Here is a 23,555-nt window from a genome sequence, read left to right on the forward strand (position 1 = left end):
AACCTCCGCCTCCTGGGTTCAGGCAATTCTCCTGCCTCAGCCTCCTGAGTAGCTGGGATTACAGGCACGTGCCACCATGCCCAGCTAATTTTTTTAGTATTTTTAGTAGAGACGGGGTTTCACCATGTTGACCAGGATGGTCTCGATCTCTCGACCTCGTGATCCACCCGCCTCGGCCTCCCAAAGTGCTGGGATTACAGGCTTGAGCCACCGCGCCCGGCCTTGTATTTTTAATAGAGACAGGGTTTCACCATGTTGGCCAGGCTGGTCTCGAACTCTTGACCTCTAGTAGTCCACCCATCTCAGCCTCCTAAAGTGCTGGGATTACAGGTGTGTAATCCCACCACACCCAGCATATCCCACAAAAAAAATTTTGACATAGAGTCTTGCTCAAAATTCAAAATCAGTCAATTGGACACTCTTCATTACTGTTTTTGAGACATAGCATCACTCTGTTGCCCAGGCTGGAGTGCAGTAGCTTGATCTTGGCTCACTGTAACCTCTGACCCCGAAGTTCAAGTGATTCTCATGCCTCAGCCTCCTGAGTGGCTGCGATTACAGGTGTGTGCCACCACACCCAGCTAATTTTTGTGTTTTCCTTTGTCAGCCTCTGAGTAGCTGGGATTATAGGTATATGTCATAACACCTGGCTAACTTTTGCATTTTCAGTAGAGACAGGCTTTCACCATGCTGGCCAGGCTGGCTTCAAACTCCTGACCTCAAGTGATCCACCCGCCTCATCCTCCCAAAGTGCTGGGATTGTAGGTGTGACACCATGCCTAGCTGTTAACCATTATCTTTCTTTCTTTCTTTTTTTTTTTTTTTTTTTTTGAGATGGAGTTTCACTCTTGTTACCCAAACTGGAGTGCAATGGCGCGATCTCGGCACACCGCAACCTCTGCCTCCTGGGTTCAGGCAATTCTCCTGCCTCAGCCTCCTGAGTAGCTGGGATTACAGGCATGCACCACTGTGCCGAGCTAATTTTTGTATTTTTAGTAGAGACGGGGGTTTCACCATGTTGACCAGGATGGTCTCGATCTCTTGACCTCGTGATCCACCCACCTCGGCCTCCCAAAATGCTGGGATTACAGGCGTAAGCCACAGCGCCCGGCCTGCTGTTAACCATTTTCAAGCCTACAGATCAGTAGTATCAACTGTACTAACCTGGGAGTGCAACCAATCTCCAGAAAGTTTTCATCTTGCAAAACTGAAACTCTGTACCCATCGAATAACAGCTCCTCACTTACCCCTCTCCTCCTCAGCTCCTAGCAACTAACATTCCAGTTCGTGATTCTATGAATTGGACAATTTTCCATGAATCATCTGTGTAGGATCACACATTATTTGTCTTTTCAGGACTGGCTTATTTCTGTATAATGTCCTCAATTTCATCCATGTTGTAGCATGTGAGAGGATGTTCTTTTATAAGGCTAATGAATATTACATTGTATGCATATACCTTTTTTTTTTTTTTTTTTTTTTTTTTGAGAAAGGGTCTCACTCCATCACCCAGGCTGGAGTGCAGTGGTGCAATCACAGCTCACTGCAGCCTCGACCTCCTGGGCTCAAGTGATCTACCTGTCTTGGCTGTCCAAAGTGTTGAGATTACGCTTGTAATCCCAGCTACCTGGGAGGCTGAGGCACAAGGTCAGAAGTTCAAGACCAGCCTGGCCACCATGGCGACCTAAAAATAGGTCTTTACTAAAAATACAAAAAAATTAGCCAAGTGTGGTGGCACAAACCTGCAATCCCAGCTACTGAGGAGCCTGACGCAAGAGAATTACTTGTACCCAGGAGGCAGAGGTGCAGTGAGCCGAGATCACACTATTGCACTCCAGCCTGAGCAACAGAGCAAGACTCCGTCTTGGAAAAAAAAAATGAAGAGTGTCTCGGCCAATGACGGTGGCTCACACATGTAATATCAGCACTTGGGAGGCTAAGGCAGGCGGACCATGAGGTTGGGAGTTTGAGACCAACCTGGCCAACATGGTGAAACACCGCCTTTACTAAAAATACAAAAAATTAGCTGGGTGTGGTGGTGAGCACCTGTAATCCCAGCTACTCAGGAGCCTGAGGCAGGAGAATCACTTGAACCTGGGAGGCAGAGGTTGCAGGGAGCCGAGATCATGCCACTGCACTCCAGCCTGAGTGACAGAGCAAGACTCCATCTCAAAATAATAATAATAATGGTGTCTCTTGTAGGCAGCTTATAATTAATTATTTTTGTTTTTTCTTTTTTTTTTTTTGAGACGGAGTTTCGCTCTTGTTACCCAGGCTGGAGTGCAATGGCGCGATCTTGGCTCACCGCAACCTCCGCCTCCTGGGTTGAGGCAATTCTCCTGCCTCAGCCTCCCGAGTAGCTGGGATTACAGGCACGCACCACCATGCCCAGCTAATTTTTTTGTATTTTTAGTAGAGATGGGGTTTCACCATGTTGACCAGGATGGTCTTGATCTTTTGACCTCGTGATCCACCCGCCTTGGCCTCCCAAAGTGCTGGGATTACATTTAAAGTAATGGTTGGCCAGGCATGGTGGCTCACATCTGTAATCCCAGCACTGGGCAATAGAGGGAGACCCTGTCTCAAAAATAAATAAATAAAAATAAAGTAATTGTTGCTCGGTAAGACTTATTATTCCAATTTTAATTGTTTTCTCGCTGTTTTATATATCCTTTGTTCCCTTTTTTTCTTTGAGACGAATTCTCGCTGTCACCCAGACTGGAGTGCAGTGGTGCAGTCTCGGCTCACTGCAACGTCTGCCTCCTGAGTAGCTGGGACTACAGGACGGCACCATCACACTTGGCTAATTTTTTTCTTTTTTTTTGAGATGAAGTCGTGCTTTGTCACCCAGGCTGGAGTGCAATGGCGCGATCTCGTCTCACCGCAACCTCCGCCTCCTGGGCTCAGGCAATTCTCCTTTATAGCTTCTTGTTCCCACAGGAAAATGTGAATCGTTTACTTGTTTTTTGAGACGGAGTTTCATGCTTGTTACCCAGGCTGGAGTGCAATGGCGCGATCTCGGGTCACCGCAACCTCGGCCTCCTGAGTAGCTGGGATTACAGGCACGCACCACCATGTCCAGCTAATTTTTTGTATTTTTAGTAGAGACGGAGTTTCACCATATTGACCAGGATGGTCTCGATCTCTTGACCTCGTGATCCACCCGCCTTGGCTTCCCAAAATGGTGGAATTACAGGCTTGAGCCACCACGCCCGGCCCAACACTCTTTCAAATGGATAGAAAAAAATGAAAACTAAAATGGTTACCAAAAAAAATTTACTAACTGACTTATGAAAAAACATTTTCTATTAAACCTCAAGTACCGGCCGGGTGCAGTGGCTCAAGCCTGTAATCCCAGCACTTTGGGAGGCCGAGGCGGGTGGATCACGAGGTCGAGAGATCGAGACCATCCTGGTCAACATGGTGAAACCCCGTCTCTACTAAAAGTGCAAAAAATTAGCTGGGCATGGTGGCACGTGCCTGTAATCCCAGCTACTCAGGAGGCTGAGGCAGGAGAATTGCCTGAGCCCAGGAGGCGGAGGTTGCGGTGAGCGGAGATCGCGCCATTGCACTCCAGCCTGGGTAACAAGGGCGAAACTCTGTCTCAAAAAAAAAAAAAAAGGCAGGGCCTGGTGGCTCTGGGAAGTGGGCAGGGTGGATCATGAGGTCAGGAGTTTGAGACCAGCCTGACCAACATGGTGAAATCACCTCTACTAAAAACACACCAAAAAAAAAAAAAAAATTAGCTGGGCGTTGGTGGCACATGCCTGTAATCCCAGCTACTCAGGAGGCTGAGCCAGGAGAATCGTTTGAATCCAAGAGGCGGCGGTTGCAGTGAGCCAAAACTCCAGCATGGGCGACAGAGCAAGACTCCATCTCAAAAAAAGAAAAAAAAAAAAGAATGAGCCATTGATAAACACAGTATGTTTATAACTTTGCATGATAACTCATTCACAATTCATTGAGCATTATACAATAATTTCAGGCTTTCAAAATTACTTGCATTTACAGGATTTCTTCCGAGTGGGAGATTTCACATGATTTAAATTTTTTAGACAGCATCTTGCTGTCACCTAGGCTGGAGTGCAGTGGTACAATCGCCACTCACTGCAACTTCAGCCTCCTAGGCTCAAACAATCCTCCCCTCCCACCTCCTGAGCAGCTGGAACTACCGGCGAGCACCATCATCCCTGGTTAACTTTTGTCATTTCTGTATAGATGGGGTTTCACCGGGTAGCCAGGCTGGTCTCAAGGACCTGAGCTCAAGCAATCCACCCTGCCCCAACATCCCAAAGTGCTGGAATTACAGGCGAGAGCTACTGTGCACAGCCCATGTGATTTTTAATAATTGTTAAAACTGAAAAGTCTCTTGGATTTTCCAAACTGACATTTCCATCCAGGGTGTATTCTTTGATTCATCATCTCCAGCGTGCACTCATATGAGTCTGAATGGGGATGAGAGCAATGAGTTCGCCAGTGTGAGTCCTTTAATGGCTTTGAATACAACTGGGGTATCTGAGGACTTGACTACATTCTTTGGTTTTTCTTCCAGTGAGTCTTTTCATGTCTTTGGAAGCTAAATGCATTCTCATATTCCTTACATTGATAGGATTTCTCTCCTGTATAAATGGGTTATTTCTCTCTCTCTCTTTTTTTTAATAAAAAAAAAAAAAAAAAAAAAGCCAGGCGCGGTGGCTCAAGCCTGTAATCCCAGCACTTTGGGAGGCCGAGGCTGGTGGATCACGAGGTCAAGAGATGGAGACCATCCCGGTCAACATAGTGAAACCCCGTCTCTACTAAAAATACAAAAAATTAGCTGGGTATGGTGGCACGTGCCTGTAATCCCAGCTACTCAGGAGGCTGAGGCAGGAGAATTGCCTGAACCCAGGAGGCGGAGGTTGCGGTGAGCCGAGATCGCGCCATTGCACTCCAGCCTGGGTAACAAGAGCAAAACTCTGTCTCAAAAAAAAAAAAACAAAAACAAAAACAAAAAAAAAGACGGGTTTCCCCATGTTGGTCAAGCTGGTCTTGAACTCACCACCTCAGGTGATCCGCCCGCCTTGGCCTCCCCAGTGCTTGGATTACAGGCGTGAGCCACCACGCCTGGTCTTTTCTTTTTTTAAGAGATGGGATCTGGCTATGTTGTCCAGGCTGGAATGCAGTGGCTATTCACAGGCGCAATCCCACTACTGATCAGCATCGGAGTTCTGACGTGCTCCACTTCCGACCTGGGCCAGTTCACCCCTCCTTAGGCAACCTGGTGGTCCCTCGCTCCCGGAAGGTCACCATATTGATGCTGAACTTAGTGTGGACACCTGATCAGCATAGCGCACTGCAGCCCAGAACTCCTGGGCTCAAGCGATTCTCCCACCTCAGCCTCCCGAGTACCTGGGACTACAGGCATATGCCCCCGCGCCCGGCTCTCTCTCTCTCTCTCTCTTTTTTTTTTTTTTTTTTTTTAAGACAAGAAAATCTTACTCTGTCACCCAGACTGGAGTATAGTGTTGCCATCTCAGCTCACTGCAGCCTCAACCTCCCAGGCTCATGCAATCCTCCTGCCTCAAGTCTTCTGACTAGCTGGAATTACAGGCGTACATCATCCCACCCAGTTAATTTTTTTTTGTTTTTTTTTTTGAGATATGGGTCCTTCTCATGTTGCCCAGACTGGTCTGAAACTCCTGGGCTCAGGTGATTCCCGTGCTTCAGCCTGCTAAAGGGCCGGCTACACCCGGCCAAATGAGTTCTTTCATGAGTTCTAAGGTATTTTGAACAAGTGAAGGCTTTACCACACTGTTTACAGTCAAAGGGTTTTTCTCCAGTGTGGGTCATTTCATGTGTCCGTAGGGAGCTGCGCCACCCAAAGGCTCTACCACACCTTTTACATTCATACGGCTTTTCTCCACTATGCGTTTTCTCATGTCTTCGAAAACAACTGGGATAATTGAAGGTTTTACCACATTTATTACATTCATAAGGTCTCTCTCCAGTGTGAGCTCGTTCATGTGCTTGAAGGGACGAGGGACATCTGAAGACTTTGCCACATTTTTGACATCCGTAGAGTTTCCCTCCATTATGAGATTTTTCGTGTCTGCGAAGGGAGTTGGCGCAGCTGAGTATCTTCCCGCATTCCTGACACCGGTGTGATTTCTCCAGCGCGTGAGTTCTGCCTTCATGTGTATGAAGGTAAGTGGCAGAAATGAAGCCCTTACCACATTGTTTACATTTGTAAGGTTTTTCTCCCGTGTGAGTTCTAACATGAATTTGAAATGAACTGGGATAATCGAAAGGTTTTCCGCAGTATTTACATTCATAGCGTTTTTCTCCCGTGTGCATTTTTCCATGTTTTCGAAAGAAACTGGAAACGGTGAAGGCTCTCACGATTTCCCTACATTTATAGCGCCTCTTTCCAGTGTGAGCTTGTTGATGGATTTGAAATAAATTGGGAGAACGAAAGCCTTTCCCGCACACCCTGCATTCATAAGGTCTCTTTGGAGTTGGTGTTACTGTGTGCCGTGGACCACTCCTGGGAGAAATGGAGGCTTTCCCACGCTGCTTGTGTTTACCGGGCTTCTCTCCCCATTCCCTACCACACTCGTTTCGTTTCTGTCCGGTGTGAGCTCTCACGTGCCTGTCCAGGAATGAATGACAGAGGAAGACTTTCTCACACATGCTGCATTTGCATGGTTTCACTCCAGTACGACTTTTCTTGTTCAGGTGACAATCTGGAATCTGGCTGAAGGTTTCTCTGTGGTCACTCCCTTCTTTACGTCCACAGAGTCTCTTCACCAGACTTCTATGAGAAATGACAAGCGCGTTATCAATGCTTGGTTTATTAATGCTTTTCTATTAATTGGTATGTTGTCTTAAGCCATATGCTGCTACCAAAATCAGAAAAGTGGAGGTTTTCTGCTGGGTCAGAGTTATTTGAAAGGAAGTGTATTGATGATTCTGCTACCCAGCTCCCCATAGCTATTATCCAAACAGTGACTTCCATGTCACAGATTCTTACTATCCTGTTCAGACACCCAATATCTATATTACACTGAAAGACGGATTTTTAGTGAAAATCTTCTAATAATCAGTTAAAAACATAAGTTTGAGCCAGGCGCAGTGGCTCATGCCTGTAATCCCAGCACTTTGGGAGGCCGAGGTGGGCGGATCACGAGGTCAAGAGATGGAGAACATCCTGGCCAACATGGTGAAACCCCGTCTTTACTAAAAAAAATACAAAAATTAGCTGGTCGTGGTGGTGCACGCCGGTAGTCCCAGCTATTTGAGAGGCTGAGGCAGGAGAATTGCTTGAACCCGGGAGGTGGAGATTGCAGTGAGCCAAGATCGCACCACTGCACTCCAGCCTGGCGCCTGGCGACAGAGTAAGACTATGTCTCAGCCGGGCATGGTGGCTCATGCCTGTAATCCAAGCACTTTGGAGGCCAAGGCGGGCGGATCACCTGAGGTCGGGAGTTCAAGACCAGCCTGACCAACATGGTGAAACCCTGTCTTTAAAAAAATAAAAAATAAAATTAGCTGGGCATGGCGGCACGTGCCTGTAATCCCAGCTACTCAGGAGGCTGAGGCAGGAGAATTCCCTGAACCCAGGAGGAGGAGGTTGCGGTGAGCCGAGATCGCGCCATTGCACTCCAGCCTGGGTAACAAGAGCGAAACTCCGTCTCACAAAAAATAAAAAAATAAAAAAAATAAAAAATAAAAAATAAAAAAAGACTGTCTCAAAAACAAAACAAAACAAAACATAAGGTTGTATTTATTTGTCTTGTTTCTTTTTAAAATTTTCCTGATAAGCTAAGATTCCCTCAAGAGACACTGCTTCCTCTTGGGAGTGCAAATTACCTTGGCTTAATCCCCAGATTTTGGTACAGATCTTCAATGTCCTGGTCTTTCCAATGGATTCCTAAAATGTAGACCCAGAGAAATCATTATGAATTATTTAAAATTACAGAAAAATAACTAGGTTCTAAGTTAATTAAACACTGCCACCATGCCTGATTTTGTTTTTTGGGTTTTTTTTTCGGGGGGGAGTCAGTCTCACTCTGTCACCCAGGCTGGAGTGCAGTGACATGATCTCTGCTCACTTGCAGCCTCTGCCTCCTGAGTTCTAGCAATTCTCCTGCCTCGCCTCCAGAGTAGCTGGGATTACAAGCACATGCCACCACATCCAGCTAATTGTGTATTTTTAGTAGAGATGGGGTTTAACCATGTTGGTCAGGCTGGTCTCAAACTCTTGACCTCAGGTGATCCACTGGCCTTGGCTTCCCAAAGTGCTGAAATTACAGATGTGAGCCACTGCACCTGGCCTTCTTTTTATTTTTATTTTTTTATTCTTTTTTTGAGATGGTGGAATCTTGCTCTGTCGCCTAGGATGGAGTGCAGTGATGCGATCTCAGCTCACTGCAACCTCCACCTCCCAGGTTCAAGCAATTCTCCTACCTCAGTTTCCTGAGTAGCTGGGACTACAGGCACACGTCACCACACGCAGCTAATATTTGTATTTTTAGTAGACACAGGGTTTTACCATGTTGACCTTGTGATCTACCTGCCTTGGGCTCCCAAAGTGCTGGGATTACAGGTGTGAGCCACCATGCTTGGCCTTTTTTTTTTTTTAAAAAAAGAGACAGGGTCTCATCATGTTGCCCAGGCTGATCTCAAACTCCTGGACTCAAGCAATCCTTCCCAAAGCACTAGGATTACAGGGGTGAGCCAACTGTACCTGGCCCACGATGCCCCATTTATTCAGCAATGTATTCTCTTTCCACATTCCAAATTGTGCAACCGGGCTGGTGACCAAAGCGCACTTGTCTTCTAATTGACTAAGGAAGGAAATGTTGTCCTTCTTACCCACAGAGGCCAGGTTCCCGAAGGTTTCCAGCATCACATCTCTGTAGAGCTGCTTCTGGGAAGGACTCAGCAAAGCCCACTCCTCCTGGTTGAAGTTCACAGCCACATCCTCAAAGGCCACTGATTCCTGAAATATCCCACAAGTGTGGAGGAGGAGGGATGATATTGGGCACTGGGGATCTCTACTCAATACACGAGTGGTCTTATGACGCCAGCTCTCCACTCACTCACTCCAAGACTGAGTCACACCCGCCTCCTCTCTATCCATACACACTTCCTCCCTCACAGCACTTCCGGTGTTAGAACTGACCTACTCAGAGAGGCAGCCACAGAAGGGAACACCCTCTCCATGGTGGGTCCAGGGAGGCAGTCGTGCTGCTGCGTTACCCTGAATGCTCATTGCAGAGTGGCTCCCTAGGACCTGTCACCACAAACTCCCACAACTTGGTGTGCAGACAGCACTCATTTTAGTAGTCCTGGGGCTGGGAATCCTTAGAAAGGCCTGTTCACCAAGTTTGACCTTTGCTATTATCAGGGAACTTAGACTACAGAGGGATTCCATCAACCGAAGTGACAGAGTGGCTGGCTGTAGCTAAATGGTTTATCGCAGTGACAAACAGGATGGTATTGACTGAAATGTTTTCCTTCTGAAAGCCGATTCTTTTGTTCACTACCACAAGCAGTGCCTAGGGGACCAGCCCCTAAAAAGCACTCCAGGCACTGAGCTCATCCCATGTATTTATACCAAGAGAGAACACCTGGAAGCTTGCAAGCGGTAAAATTTACTCTCGACCAAATGTAATCACGTAGTAAATAAGACTCATCATCAATATTTAATCATCCTAATGGAAGAATTTTTTTTTTTTTTTAACAAGAGCGAGGCCGGGCGCGGTGGCTCAAGCCTGTAATCCCAGCACTTTGGGAGGCCGAGGCGGGTGGATCACGAGGTCGAGAGATCGAGACCATCCTGGTCAACATGGTGAAACCCCGTCTCTACTAAAAATACAAAAAAGTAGCTGGGCATGGTGGCACATGCCTGTAATCCGAGCTACTCAGGAGGCTGAGGCAGGAGAATTGCCTGAACCCAGGAGACGGAAGTTGCGGTGAGCTGAGATTGTGCCATTGCACTCCAGCCTGGGTAGCAAGAGCAAAACTCTGTCTCAAAAAAAAAAAAAAAGAAAAAAACAAGAGCGAGACAGAGTTCGCTCTTGTTACCCAGGCTAGAGTGCAATGGCGCGATCTCAGCTCACCGCAACCTCCGCTTCCTGGGCTCAGGCAATTCTCCTGCCTCAGCCTCCTAAGTAGCTGGGATTACAGGCACGCGCCACCATGCCCAGCTAATTTTTTGTATTTTCAGTAGAGATGGGGTTTCACCATGTTGACCAGGATGGTCTCGATCTCTTGACCTCGTGATTCACCCACCTTGGCCTCCCAAAGTGCTGGGATTACAGGCTTGAGTCACCGCACCCGGCCAATGGAAGAATTTTTTAATTTCTTTCTTTTTTTTTTGTAGATTTTTCTTTTTTTTTTTTTTTTTTTTGAGACGGAGTTTCGCTCTTGTTACCCAGGCTGGAGTGCAATGGCGCGATCTCGGCTCACTGCAACCCCCGCCTTCTGGGTTCAGGCAATTCTCCTGCCTCAGCCTCCTGAGTAGCTGGGATTACAGGCACGCGCCACCATGCCCAGCTGATTTTTTATATTTTTAGTAGAGACGGGGTTTCACCATGTTGACCAGGATGGTCTCGATCTCTTGACCTCGTGATCCACCCGCCTCGGCCTCCCAAAGTGCTGGGATTATAGGCGTGAGCCACCGCACCCAGTGAGTTTTTAAATTTCTATCAGGTAATGTCAAAGTACAGTGGAGTAAGTGGAGAGATGACACATCTTCCAAGAAAAAACTCAATGTCTTTAAGATGTCACTTCTTCCAAATGGTATCTTTATAAAATTCCAGAAACACCAATACAGCCAAGCGCAGTGACTCACACCTGTAATCCCAGCACTTCTGGAGGCCAAGGGGGGTGCATCACTTAAGAACAGGCATTCCCCGGGCGTGGTGGGTCACACCTGTAATCCCAGCACTTTGGGAGGCAGAGGCAAGTGGATCACTTGAGGTCAAGAGTTCAAGACCAGCCTGGCCAACATGGTGAAACCCTGTCTCTACTAAAAATACAAACATTAGCCGGGTGTGGTGGTGGGTCCCTGTAATCACAGCTGAGGCAGGAGAATCGCTTGAACCAGTGAGCAGAGATGACATCACTGCACTCCCGCCTGGGCAAGAAGAGCAAAACTCTGTCTCTAAGTAAATAAATGTAGAACTAACATTCAATCCAGCAATCCCACCAATGGGTATCTACTGAAATAGAAAGAAAAAAGAAATCATCATATAAAAAAGACACATGAGGCTGTTTGTGGTGGCTCACACCTATAATCCCAGCACTTTGGGAGGCTGAGGTGGGTGGATCACTTGAGGTCAGGAGTTAGAGACTAGCCTGGCCAACATGGTCAAAGCCTGTCTCCACTAAAAAACACAAAAATTTGCTGGGCGTGGTGGCACGCATCTGTAATCTCAGCTACTCAGGAGGCTGAGGTAGGAGAATTGCCTGAACGAAGGAGGCCAAGGTTGCAGTGAGCTGAGATCATGCCACTGCACTTCAGCCTGGGCTACAGAGGGTGACTTGGTCTCAGAAAAAAGCAAGACACATGCACTCAACACTATTCACAATACCAGAAATAACAACAAATGTCCGTCAACCGGTATCCATCAACAAATGAATAGATAAAGAAAATGTGGCATATATACATGATGAAATACTACTATTCAAACATAAAAAATACTTAAGTAGTATCTTATCAGCAACTTGGGTAGAAATGGATGCCATTATCTTTTTTTGGTGGTGAGGGAGACAGGGTCACACTCTGTCACCCGGGCTGGAGGGCAGTGGCACAATCTGGGCTCACTGCAACCTCCACCTCCCAGGTTCAAGCGATTCTCGTGCCTCAGCCTCCCAAGCAGTGGGATTACAGGCACCTGCCACCACACCCGGCTAATTTTTGCATTTTTAGTAAAGATGGGGTTTCACCATGTTGACCAGGATGGTCTCAATCTCTTGACCTCGTGATCCACCCGCCTCGGCCTCCCAAAGTGCTGGGATTAAAGGCTTGAGCCACCGCGCCCAGCCTCTTTTGTTTTATTACTATTTTGAAACAAAGTCTTGCTCTGTTGCCCAGGCTGGAGTGCAGTGGCGAGATCTCAGCTCACCGCAACCTCTGCCTTGTGAGTTCAAGAGATTCTCCTGCCTCAGCCTCCCCAGTAGCAGGGATTACAGGAACATGCCACCACGCCCAGCTAATTTTTTATTTTTAGTAGAGGCAGGGTTTCACCATGTTGGCCAGTCCGGTCTTGAACTTCTAACCTCAGGTGATCCACCTGCCTTGGCCTCCCGAAGTGCTGGGGGTACAAGTGTGAGCCACTGCGCCGGAGCCACAAGGTCCATTCTTTTGCCAGTGAGAAATTAGCCACAAAAAAATGTCAAAGAGATGACATTTCATATTGATAGGGGCAAAAATTACTCTACTGAGAGTCCCAGGTAATGGTGACCACATCAAACAAAGTTATACAGAGATGAAGGATTCCAGGATATGCTCAACTGCTATGCCCTAGCACCATTATTTAAAGCCCAGTAATTCTGTCTCATGTCCAGAGTCTTTAGGATGCATTTGCACTTGGGGACTGATGACAATAGCGGTATTTTTCCCAAGCAAAATGAAACTTGAAAAAAAACCCAAGCCGGGCGCGGTGGCTCAAGCCTGTAATCCCAGCACTTTGGGAGGCTGAGGCGGGTGGATCACGAGGTCGAGAGATCGAGACCATCCTGGTCAACATGGTGAAACCCCGTCTCTACTAAAGATACAAAAAATTAGCTGGGCATGGTGGCACGTGCCTGTAATCCCAGCTACTCAGGAGGCTGAGGCAGGAGAATTGCCTGAGCCCAGGAGGCGGAGGTTGCGGTGAGCCGAGATCACGCCATTGCACTCCAGCCTGGGTAACAAGAGCGAAACTCCGTCTCAAAAAAAAAAAAAAAAAAAAACCCAGAAACTTAGAGCCACCAGAATGAATGAGTGAACTGGACAGCCCACAGCTGGAGACATGAGCACGTGTGAAATGTGCCTAGGCAAAGATACCACCAGAACACCCTTGAATTTTAACTCCATCAGTACTCATTTATCAAAGTTCAAAGAAGGCAAAGCTAAAAAACAATGGGTCATGAAAAATAACACATGGGGCCAGGCGTGGTGACTCACATCTGTAATCCTAGCACTTTGAGAAGTCAAGGGGGAGGGGTGGATCACTAGAGGTCAGGAGTTCAAGACCAATCTGGGTAACATGGTAAAACCCATCTCTACTAAAAATACCAAAATTAAAAAAAAAATGTGCCAGGTATGCTGCAGGGTGCCTGTAATCCCAGCTACTCAGGAGGCTGAGGCAGAAGAATTGCTTGATTTCAGGAGGTGGAGGCTGCAGTGAGCCAAGATTGCATCACTGCACTTCAGCCCTAGGTAAGAGTGAGACTCCATCTGAAAAACAAAAAACAGCTGGGCGCGGTGGCTCACGCCTGTAATCCCAGCACTTTGGGAGGCGGGTGGATCACGAGGTCAAGAGATCAAGACCATCCTGGTCAACATAGTGAAACCCCGTCTCTACTAAAAATACAAAAAATTAGCTGGGCGTGGTGGCGTGTGCCTGTAATCCCAGCTACTCAGGAGGCTGAGGCAGGAGAATTGCTGGAACCCAGGAGGCGGAGGTTGCGGTGAGCCGAGATCACGCCATTGCACTCCAGCCTGGGTAATGAGTGAAACTCTTGTCGCAAAACAAACAAACAAACAAACAAATAGTAGAAACATGAAAAACAGCCAAAGAATCAGGGCAGTCATCACCAAAGAGGAAAGACAGAGATGAGTCTGGGAGGGGACCATCAGGAACTTAACCTGAAGCCCAGGACCCAGTCAGCCACCTCAATGATGATTCCAGAGATGCAGTCATTAGCACTACAACTTATGACAAATATTTCCTTCATCCTTCTGTGAATATAGTTTATAATGAATTTTTCTTTTGGGTTTTTTCTTTTTCTTTTTTTTCTTTGAGATGGAGTCTCACTCTCTCACCCAGGCTGGAGCGCAGTGCAGTGATCCTGGCTCACTGCAACCTCTGCCTTCCAAGTTCAAGTAATTCTCCTGTCTCATAATCCTAAGCAACTGGGACTAAAGGTACATACCACCACACCTGGCTAATTTTTAATTTTTTTTTTTTTTTTTTTTTTTTGGTAAAACAGGGTTTCACCATATTGGTCAAGCTGGTTTCGAACTCCTGACCTCAGGTGATCTACCCACCTCAGCCTCCCTAAGTGCTGGGATTCCAGGCACGAGCCCCTGCACCCAGTTAGGGCAGCTGCTCTTATCGGTGCTGCTGCAGGATCTCTCCCTATACAAGCCTCTTTTGAGTATCTCTAAGAAGAGAGGAGAGTGTGCTTTCTGAGGCCCACTGTGCATCTGCATGTTACAAGGAGGCTTCTTTGTGTGTTAGAGCTTGCCTTCCTTACCTGTGTTTGCAGCCTGATCTGTCAGGCTGCACTTTGCTAAAAGAGAATTGACCTCAGCTGGGCGCAGTGGCTCACGCCTGGAATCCCAGCAGTTTGGGAGGCCAAGGTGGGTGGATCACAAGGTCACAAGTTTGAGACCAGCCTGGTCAACACAGTAAAACCCCATCTCACCGGGCACGGTGGCTCAAGCCTGTAATCCCAGCACTTTGGGAGGCCGAGGCGGGTGGATCACAAGGTCGAGAGATCGAGACCATCCTGGTCAACATGGTGAAACCCCGTCTCTACTAAAAATACAAAAAATTAGCTGGGCATGGTGGCGCGTGCCTGTAATCCCAGCTACTCAGGAGGCTGAGGAAGGAGAATTGCTTGAGCCCAGGAAGCGGAGGTTGCGGTGAGCCGAGATCGTGCCACTGCACTCCAGCTTGGGTAACAAGAGCAAAACTCCGTCTCCAAAAAGAAAAACAAAAAAACCCATCTCTACCAAAAATAGAAACAATTAGCCGGGTGTGGTGGCACACACCTGTAGTCAAAGCTATCCAGGAGCAGGAGGCTGAGGCTGCAGTGAGCCAAGATAGCACCACTGCACTCTAGCCTGGGCAACAGAGCAAGGTTCCATCTCAAATATATGTGTTTGCATATATATATATATATATATATATATATATATATATATATATGAACGGGGTGTGGTAGCATGTGCCTGTGGACCCTGCTTCTTGGGAGGCTTAGGTGGGAGGATCACTTGGGCCCCAAGGGTTGAGACTGCAGTGGGTCATCAGTAGTCACTGCCCTCTAGCCTGAGTGAAAATGAAGCTGCTTCAGAAGGAAGAATTTTCTTTCCATTGGTTTTTTTTTTTTTTTTTTTTTTTAGACGGAGTTTCGCTCTTGTTACGCAGGCTGGAGTGCAATGGCACGACCTCGGCTCACCGCAACCTCCGCCTCCTGGGCTCAGGCAATTCTCCTGCCTCAGCCTCCTGAGTAGCTGGGATTACAGGCATGCGCCACCATGCCCAGCTAATTTTTTGCACTATTAGTAGAGACGGGGTTTCACCATGTTGACCAGGATGGTCTCGATCTCTCGACCTCATGATCCACCCGCCTCGGCCTCCCAAAGTGCTGGGATTACAGGCTTGAGCCACTGCGCCCGGCTCTTTCCATTGTTTTTTCCCCACCCCATGGCCTGCAGAGATTCCCTGTGGAATTTCCTAAGGAACTAAGAAAACGACTTCCTACTTTCAGACAAGAACTCCTCCCTGGAAGCTCATCAAATGACCATAAAAGATTAACCAGGCCAGGAAAGACTTTTCACCCATTCTTCCGAGGGCAGCTGGGAGAAATCCCTGGGCAGTTTCGAAACCCAGGAACAGAAGAATAGGAGGGTGGGCTGACAATCCAACATCCTAGGAAGTTTCACATGTGAAATGTTCACAAAGAGAAAACAAACCTTTCACAAAATGGCAATCTAGGGCTCAGTAGAAAAGGTAACAATTAAAACACTGTGTCTGTTTGAAATGTAGCATGGGGAGCAAACAGTTAATGTGAAATGACTGGGCGAGGTGGCTCCCACCTGTAATCCCAGCACTTTGAGAGGCTGAGGCAGGAGGATCACCTGAGGTCAGGAGTTCGAGGCCAGCCTGGCCAGCATGGTAAAACCTCGGCTCTACTAAAAATACAAAAATTGACCGGGCGCAGTGGCTCAAGCCTGTAATCCCAGCACTTTGGGAGGCCGAGGTGGGTGGATCACAAGGTCGAGAGATGGAGACCAACCTGGTCAACATGGTGAAACTCCGTCTCTACTAAAAATACAAAAAATTAGCTGGGCATGGTGGTGCGTGCCTATAATCCCAGCTACTCGGGAGGCTGAGGCAGGGGAATTCCCTGAACCCAGGAGGCGGAGGTTGCGGTGAGCCGAGATCTCGCCATTGCACTCCAGCCTGGTTAACAAGAGCAAAACTCCATCTCAAAAAAAAAAAAATAATAATAATGATAATAATAATAATCATATGAAGTAGAGAGGGGAGGCCGGGGTTGGCGAATGCGGGGAGAGAACTGGAAATTTAGGGATTTACTGTGTGACATGGTAAAAAGCCCCATAAACCTGCATACCTCAACCATACATCAGCTTTCTGTTGAAACTGCTCTCTATAACCCCAATGGGATTGTAATCGCCACCTCACCCAATGAGTAAACAAATGCTAATCTTGACTTTTGTGAACCACTTAAGTAACAATCAGAATATCAAGAAGTCCCCGGGCCTGAATGTCGGAATGTCTGGAACCCCCACCCTAATCTCCGCCTAGAAGGTGATTTACAGAATCCACTAGCCCTCGGAATGTCTGAAGCCCCTCACCCGCACCCCCACCCCTCACCCTCACTTCCAAGGTGATTTTTACGGGTATAAAAGGTCTTGACACCCTCCTTTCGGGGCCACGGGTTGGAGAGTCCTCCGTGGCCGCCGGCAATAAAGACCCTGCAATTTGGCACACTTTCTTCTTGTTAACTTTCTTTTTTTTTTTTTTTTTTTTTTTTTTGAGACGGAGTTTCACTGTTGCTACCCAGGCTGGAGTGCAATGGCGCGATCTCGGCTCACCTCAACCTCCGCCTCCTGGGTTCAAGCAATTCTCCTGCCTCAGCCTCCTGAGTAGCTGGGATTACAGGCACGCGCCACCATGCCCAGCTAATTTTTTGTATTTTTTTTTTTTTTTTTTTTTTTTTTTTTTTTTTTTTTGAGACGGAGTTTCGCTCTTGTTACCCAGGCTGGAGTGCAATGGCGCGATCTCGGCTCACCGCAACCTCCGCCTCCTGGGCTCAGGCAATTCTCCTGCCTCAGCCTCCTGAGTAGCTGGGATCACAGGCACGCGCCACCATGCCCAGCTAATGTTTTGTATTTTTAGTAGAGACGGGGTTTCACCATGTTGACCAGGATGGTCTCGATCTCTCGACCTCGTGATCCACCCGCCTCGGCCTCCCAAAGTGCTGGGATTACAGGCTTGAGCCACCGCGCCCGGCCAATTTTTTGTATTTTTAGTAGAGACGGGGTTTCACCATGTTGAGCAGGATGGTCTCGATCTCTCGACCTCGTGATCCACCCGTCTCAGCCTCCCAAAGTGCTGGGATTACAGGCTTGAGCCACCGCGCCCGGCTCCTCTTGTTAACTTTCTATGTTCACTCCACTACAACTGCAGCCCTAGGAGGAGCAAGGCTGGGAGATGGGGTCGCGGGTTTGAGACCCAGCCGGCTCTTCCCACACCTTAGGAAGACTCAGAGGGAAGCGGCGGCCGCTTAACGGAGAAAGGAGGAACTGGGGACCCCACAGGCCATGGCTCCTCCCGCCCGCATCGCATACCCGAGGCGGGATGCCGCCATGACTCTCCCGTGCCCCCAGCACAATGTGGGGAGACGCGGGGCTGCGGACGCGCAGTTGCCCTGAGAGGGCGCCGGAGCCGGGGCTGCAGTCGCGGGCACGGACGTGACAGGACGCTCGGGGTCCCGGCTGCCGGTCCAGCCCCATCCTGAGGCCGAGGGGACCGAGGGTCAAGCTGCGCCAGGGGGATTCGGGTCCCATCACAGCCGGTTGCGACCAGCCCCTCCTCAGGTCTCCGGACGTCCGGGCTCCGCAGGCTCACCATTTCTGGTTTCCGGATGTCTTGGGTCCTCCCTGGGGCTCCAGCAGCCAGAGTCGGTTCCACGCGACAGAAGCTGCCTTATCCGAGAACTTGAGGCCTCCCGCACCAACTAAAACCCGGACTCAAGCTGGGCCCTGGCGAAAAGAGTCCATTTAGGGATTTGGAAATTACCCCTCCTCTCGGCGCACCTGATTGGATAGTTCGCGCCACGCCGACTCTGATTGGATGATGCCCCACGGCCCCTCCCTCCCCGGGGCTTGAGCGACAGAAGTGATCCGAATTCTGGCTGTATGGGGTTTGAGTGACAGGTGCCACCCGCAGCCTCTCGCAACGAGGCTTTCTCTGGGACCTTAGACGTTGACTTGCGTGGAAGCAGAACTGGCTCTCGGCTTTCCAGAGTCGGCACTGTCGGCTTCCTGTACTCCGTGGGTCCTCCCTGCTCTTTTTCCGGAACACCGGTCACACGAGTGTGCATGAAATTCCAGACTCCAGGCCAGGCGCAGTGGCTCACGCCTGTAATCCTACCACTTTGGAAGGCCGAGGTGGGTGGATTGCCTGAGCTCAGGAGTTCAAGAGCAGCCTGGGCAACATGGCAAAACCCCATCTTTTTTTTTAAAAAAAAGGAAAGGGCCGGGCACGGTGGCTCAAGACTGTAATCCCAGCACTTTGGGAGGCCGAGGCGGGTGGATCACGAGGTCGAGAGATCGAGACCATCCTGGTCAACATGGTGAAACCCCGTCTCTACTAAAAATACAAAAAACTAGCTGGGTGTGGTGTCGCGTGCCTGTAATCCCAGCTACGCAGGAGGCTGAGGCAGGAGAATTGCTGGAACCCAGGAGGTGGAGGTTGCGGTGAGCCGAGATCGCACCATTGCACTCCAGCCTGGGTAACAAGAGGGAAACTCCGTCTCAAAAAAAAAAAAAAAAGAAAAGAAAAGAAAAAGAAAGAAAAGAAAAGAAATTCCAGACTCCGTGTTCAATAAAGCCCTTCCCTTGCGTTGGAGCTGGGGAGACTCCCAAGTCACATTGGAACAGGCAAGAGGGCCTGATACCCTCCACAGAGCAGGAATTTGGGATGAGGCTGTTGGTCCCGTGGCCAAGGCTTCCTACTCCTTACTTCTCAGGCTACTCGTTTTCAGCCAAGAAAATAAAAACATGCCTGAATGTGGGGAACACTCCCGTGTGAGACCCCTAAAAGGCGTGAGTCTCACTATACGGTGAGTTTGATCCCAAACACAGTTTCCTACTGGAGGCAGTCGAGCTATCCGGAAATATAGGAAGAAAGATGAATGATCAGTTTCTAATATCAACCACAATATCGTTTGGGCCTAAAACTATGCGTTGCTGCTAGTCCGAGTAACCCCCTACCAGCAACCAGTTCCTGCTATGACCTTTTTATGACTTTAAGAATAAGTTTTAACCTTTACTTACCTAACTGCCTTGTACCCTAGATAATGGTTTAACTGTCGATATTTGCAAAGCAAAATACCGCCATAAGGGATGGCTTTGATTCCTGACTCAGAGATTCCTGAATGGGGAAGTTGAGTTGAGTTAGGAGTAGACAAAGGAGAATCCAGTTAAGAGATATTCTGATGAGCAAAACCAGAAAACCTTTTCACATCTCAGTTCTAAAACAAGATCAAACCGGAGATACCTGCAGCCAGGAGGAATAATGTCTGGATGCAAACAAGCTTTGTGATTACAGGAAATTCTGTTACTTTTTACAACCACTGATTGCATATCTGACTTCTCTATTGTATAGGCCATGTAAGGTATACATTTGCATTTCCTCTTGCAACCATTGTGTATCTGATTTCTCTCTTGTATAGGCCATGTAAGGTATACATTTGCATTTCCTCTTACTATGATGTAGACCAAAGCCAAGAAAGTGTATTTATTCCTGGCCTTTGAAAAATAAAATTTGCTGTTTAGGCACAGCCTATCAGCCCTCCAGACGCCTCGCTTTCTCTCTCTCTGTCTTTATTATTTTCTCAGGCGCACTCCCTCTTCTAGGTATTGGGACCCTCTTGCAGGTCGAGAGACCCCCGGGCAGACGTGCCTACCCGTCCGGACGGTCCACGACATCTGGCGACCACGACACGGGGCCTGGACACGAGGGATTACAGTGACGCACATCAATTAAGGAGTGAGGCTGCAGCAGTTAAGTTTTTGAGTTTTTTTCTTTTTTTTTCTTTTTTTCTTTTTTCTTTTTTTTTTTTTTTTGAGACGGAGTTTCGCTCTTGTTACCCAGGCTGGAGTGCAATGGCGCGATCTCGGCTCACCGCGACCTCCGCCTCCTGGGTTCAGCCAATTCTCCTGCCTCAGCCTCCTGAGTAGCTGGGATTACAGGCACGCGCCACCATGCCCAGCTAATTTTTTGCACTTTTAGTAGAGACGGGGTTTCACCATGTTGACCAGGATGGTCTTGATCTCTCGACCTCGTGATCCACCCGCCTCGGCCTCCCAAAGTGCTGGGATTACAGGCTTGAGCCACCGCGCCCGGCCTCAGTTTTAAACTGACATTTTTTTTTCCTTTCTCTGCAGACTGCAAGCCCCACCCGCTCAGCTCTCAGGCAAGCTACACCGCCTCAGGTGGCCAAATTTGCATCCAAAATACAATTTAAGGAAAGCTTTCTAACTTTTTGTAAAGCAAGTGACTTGTTAGCTCATTAAAGTGTGAGGCCTGCAACTATAAGGTTGTTGGTTCAAGTCCTCAGTAAATCTAGTTTTTTAGAAAAATTAAAGTTATTGTTTGAGCACCTCGTGGAATATTAACTCTAACTCCTGATAAGCCTATAGCGCAGCTTCTTGTCATTGTTGGGTAGAAATAGCCCATCCCTCATATCCAGGATCCCACATCCAGCAGGCCGCCTCTGGAGGTTGGTCTGCCCAGCAACAGGACTAGCCAATCGCTTTCCCGCGTCACCCCGCCAAAACCCGTACACGCCCCGACAGCAGCCCGCCAAAACCTAGCCACTCCCCTCTGGCCACAAGGCTCTTCCCTCTTCTTTGTTTAACCTTCACCAACCATCTCCCACACCAGCCCGCCAAAGCTACGCCAACCCTTGCACGCCACGATATTCCCCCTCCACCCATGTCCAACGGCCACCAATCACTCCGCAACACCTCGCCTAAACAGGCCGCCGCCCCTATAAAAACCCTCTCCGGTGGGCCGGGCGCGGTGGCTCAAGCCTGTAATCCCAGCACTTTGGGAGGCCGAGGCGGGTGGATCACGAGGTCGAGAGTTCGAGACCATCCTGGTCAATGTGGTGAAACCCCGTCTCTACTAAAAATACAAAAAATTAGCTGGGCATGGTGGCGCGTGCCTGTAGTCCCAGCTATTCAGGAGGCTGAGGCAGGAGAATTGCTTGAACCCAGGAGGCGGAGGTTGCGGTGAGCCGAGATCGCGCCATTGCACTCCAGCCTGGGTAACAAGAGCGACACTCTGTCTCAAAAAAAAAAAAAAAAAAACCCTCTCCGGCAACTGCTGGGTGCAGCTCTTCCCTCTCCCGCTCGAGTTGCCCGCAAACCCCAATAAACCTGGACTCGGCTTAACAACTCCTCGCTCTCATTTGCTTTGGGAAGGGTCTCTGCGGGTCGCACAGTCATACCTGTGAATACCTCTATAGGGAAACCCCTTTCCACTGAGACTCGAGGTTGCTCCGCTTTTGGATCCTCAAATCACGCTTATTGGGTGCAGTCTATTACTGACTCGCCCTGAATTGACTATATGGATTGCTAGCAAGCCTTTTAAGGGTCTGCTAGATACTAGAGTTGATATTTCTGTTATTTCATCTAATCACTGGCCTTTACAGTGGCCTTCCTCCCCTTCTCTGACTTCTTTACAAGGAATTGGAATGAGTAATAATCCTGAACAATCTACTAATTTATTAAAGTGGACTGATGCTTAGGGACATGAGGGATATTTTCATCCTTATATCCTTCCAGGACTCCTGTTTAATTTGTGGGGTCGAGATGTTTTAGAAGCGATGGAAGCAAAACTTACTACTGGAAATTTTGCTTGGCAGATTATGAAAAGACAAGATTACCAAGAAGGAAAAGACTTAGGTAAAAATTTACAGGGAGTACTGGAGCCTATTTCTCCTTCTCCAAAATACGACAAACGAGGTTTAGGATATTTTTCCTAAGGGCCACTGATTCTCTCGATGCCCAGGCTGATCCTATTTGCTGGAAGTCTGATTCCCCAGTTTGGGTAGAGCAATGGTCCTTGTCTCAAAGATTTCTGCCGCTCAAGAGTTGGTTCAGGAACAGCTTGATGCGGGTCATATTCGGCCTACCAACAGTCCCTGGAATTCTATTTTTGTCATTAAAAAACGTTCTGGTAAATGGAGACTATTACAGGACTTAAGGAAAGTTAATGAAACCATGGAAATTATGGGGCCGCTACAACCAGGCTTGCCCTCTTCTGTTGTGCCGCAGGAGTGGCATCTTATAGTTATTGATTTAAAAGACAGCTTTTTCACCATCCCTTTGGCTCCGGCTGATTGCAAACGTTTTGCCTTTAGCGTTCCATCTACCAATTTTGAGAGGCCTTATGATAGATATGAATGGGTCGTTCTCCCACAGGGAATGGCAAATAGTCCTACTTTATGTCAATCCTATGTTGCCAAGGCCATTTACCCAGTACGTCAGGACTTTCCTGATGCTCTGCTATTGCATTATATGGATGCTTTGTTGCTGGCTGCCCCTTCGCAGTCTCTTTTATTTCAGGCATATGAACTCCTAAAATATTGTCTTTTTTTTTTTTTTTTTTTTTTGAGACTGAGTTTCGCTCTTGTTACCCAGGCTGGAGTGCAATGGCGCGATCTCGGCTCACCGCAACCTCCGCCTCCTGGGTTCAGGCAATTCTCCTGCCTCAGCCTCCTGAATAGCTGGGATTACAGGCACGCGCCACCATGCCCAGCTAATTTTTTGTATTTTTAGTAGAGACGGGGTTTCACCCTGTTGACCAGGTTGGTCTCGATCTCTCGACCTCGTGATCCACCCGCCTCGGCCTCCCAAAGTGCTGGGATTACAGGCTTGAGCCACCGCGCCCGGCCTAATATTGTCTTAATAGAGCTAATCTTATCATTGCTCCAGACAAGGTTCAAACTGTTACTCCTTACCGTTATCTTGGAAGACTCATTGAGTCTAACCAGGTCTCCTTTAAAACTCCACTTTTGTCCACAGGTAATCTTAAGACTTTACATGATTTCCAAAAGTTTTTGGGTGATATTAACTGGATTCGCCCTAGTTTAAAACTTACAACGGGTCAACTTAAGCCCCTCTTTGATATGTTAAAGGGTCCTTCCAAACCAACCTCTCCTAGATCGTTATCGGATCCTGCTAAACAGGCTCTGCAACTTGTGCATAACGCCCTCCGTCAACAGAAATTGAACAGAATTAAAGACAATATGCCATGGTGTTACTGCATTCTTCGCACTGCTTACACCCCTACTGGAGTTTTTTGGCAAAAAGG

General features: G+C 48.2%; 1 protein-coding gene across 2 annotated transcripts; it reads right to left on the reverse strand.

Moving 5' to 3' along the window:
• Window positions 1-798: 798 nt before the first annotated feature.
• ZNF101 (zinc finger protein 101) lies at window positions 799-18,237 on the reverse strand. Of its 2 annotated transcripts, none has more exons than XM_074384341.1 (4): window positions 18,078-18,237; window positions 8,854-8,980; window positions 7,849-7,909; window positions 799-6,793 (listed from the first exon to the last, which is right to left on the reverse strand). In XM_074384341.1, exons 1-4 carry the CDS (start codon window positions 18,078-18,080, stop codon window positions 5,584-5,586), a joined length of 1,401 nt encoding a protein of 466 aa, XP_074240442.1. In that variant the 5' UTR covers window positions 18,081-18,237; the 3' UTR covers window positions 799-5,583. The 2 variants fall into 2 exon arrangements, with proteins under 2 accessions (XP_074240442.1, XP_074240441.1); XM_074384340.1 differs by having other exon boundaries at window positions 17,798-18,237.
• Between the last annotated feature and the right edge of the window lie 5,318 nt (window positions 18,238-23,555).

The sequence above is a fragment of the Saimiri boliviensis genome, chromosome 14 (genome assembly GCF_048565385.1).
Source record: "Saimiri boliviensis isolate mSaiBol1 chromosome 14, mSaiBol1.pri, whole genome shotgun sequence".
NCBI lineage: Eukaryota > Metazoa > Chordata > Mammalia > Primates > Cebidae > Saimiri > Saimiri boliviensis.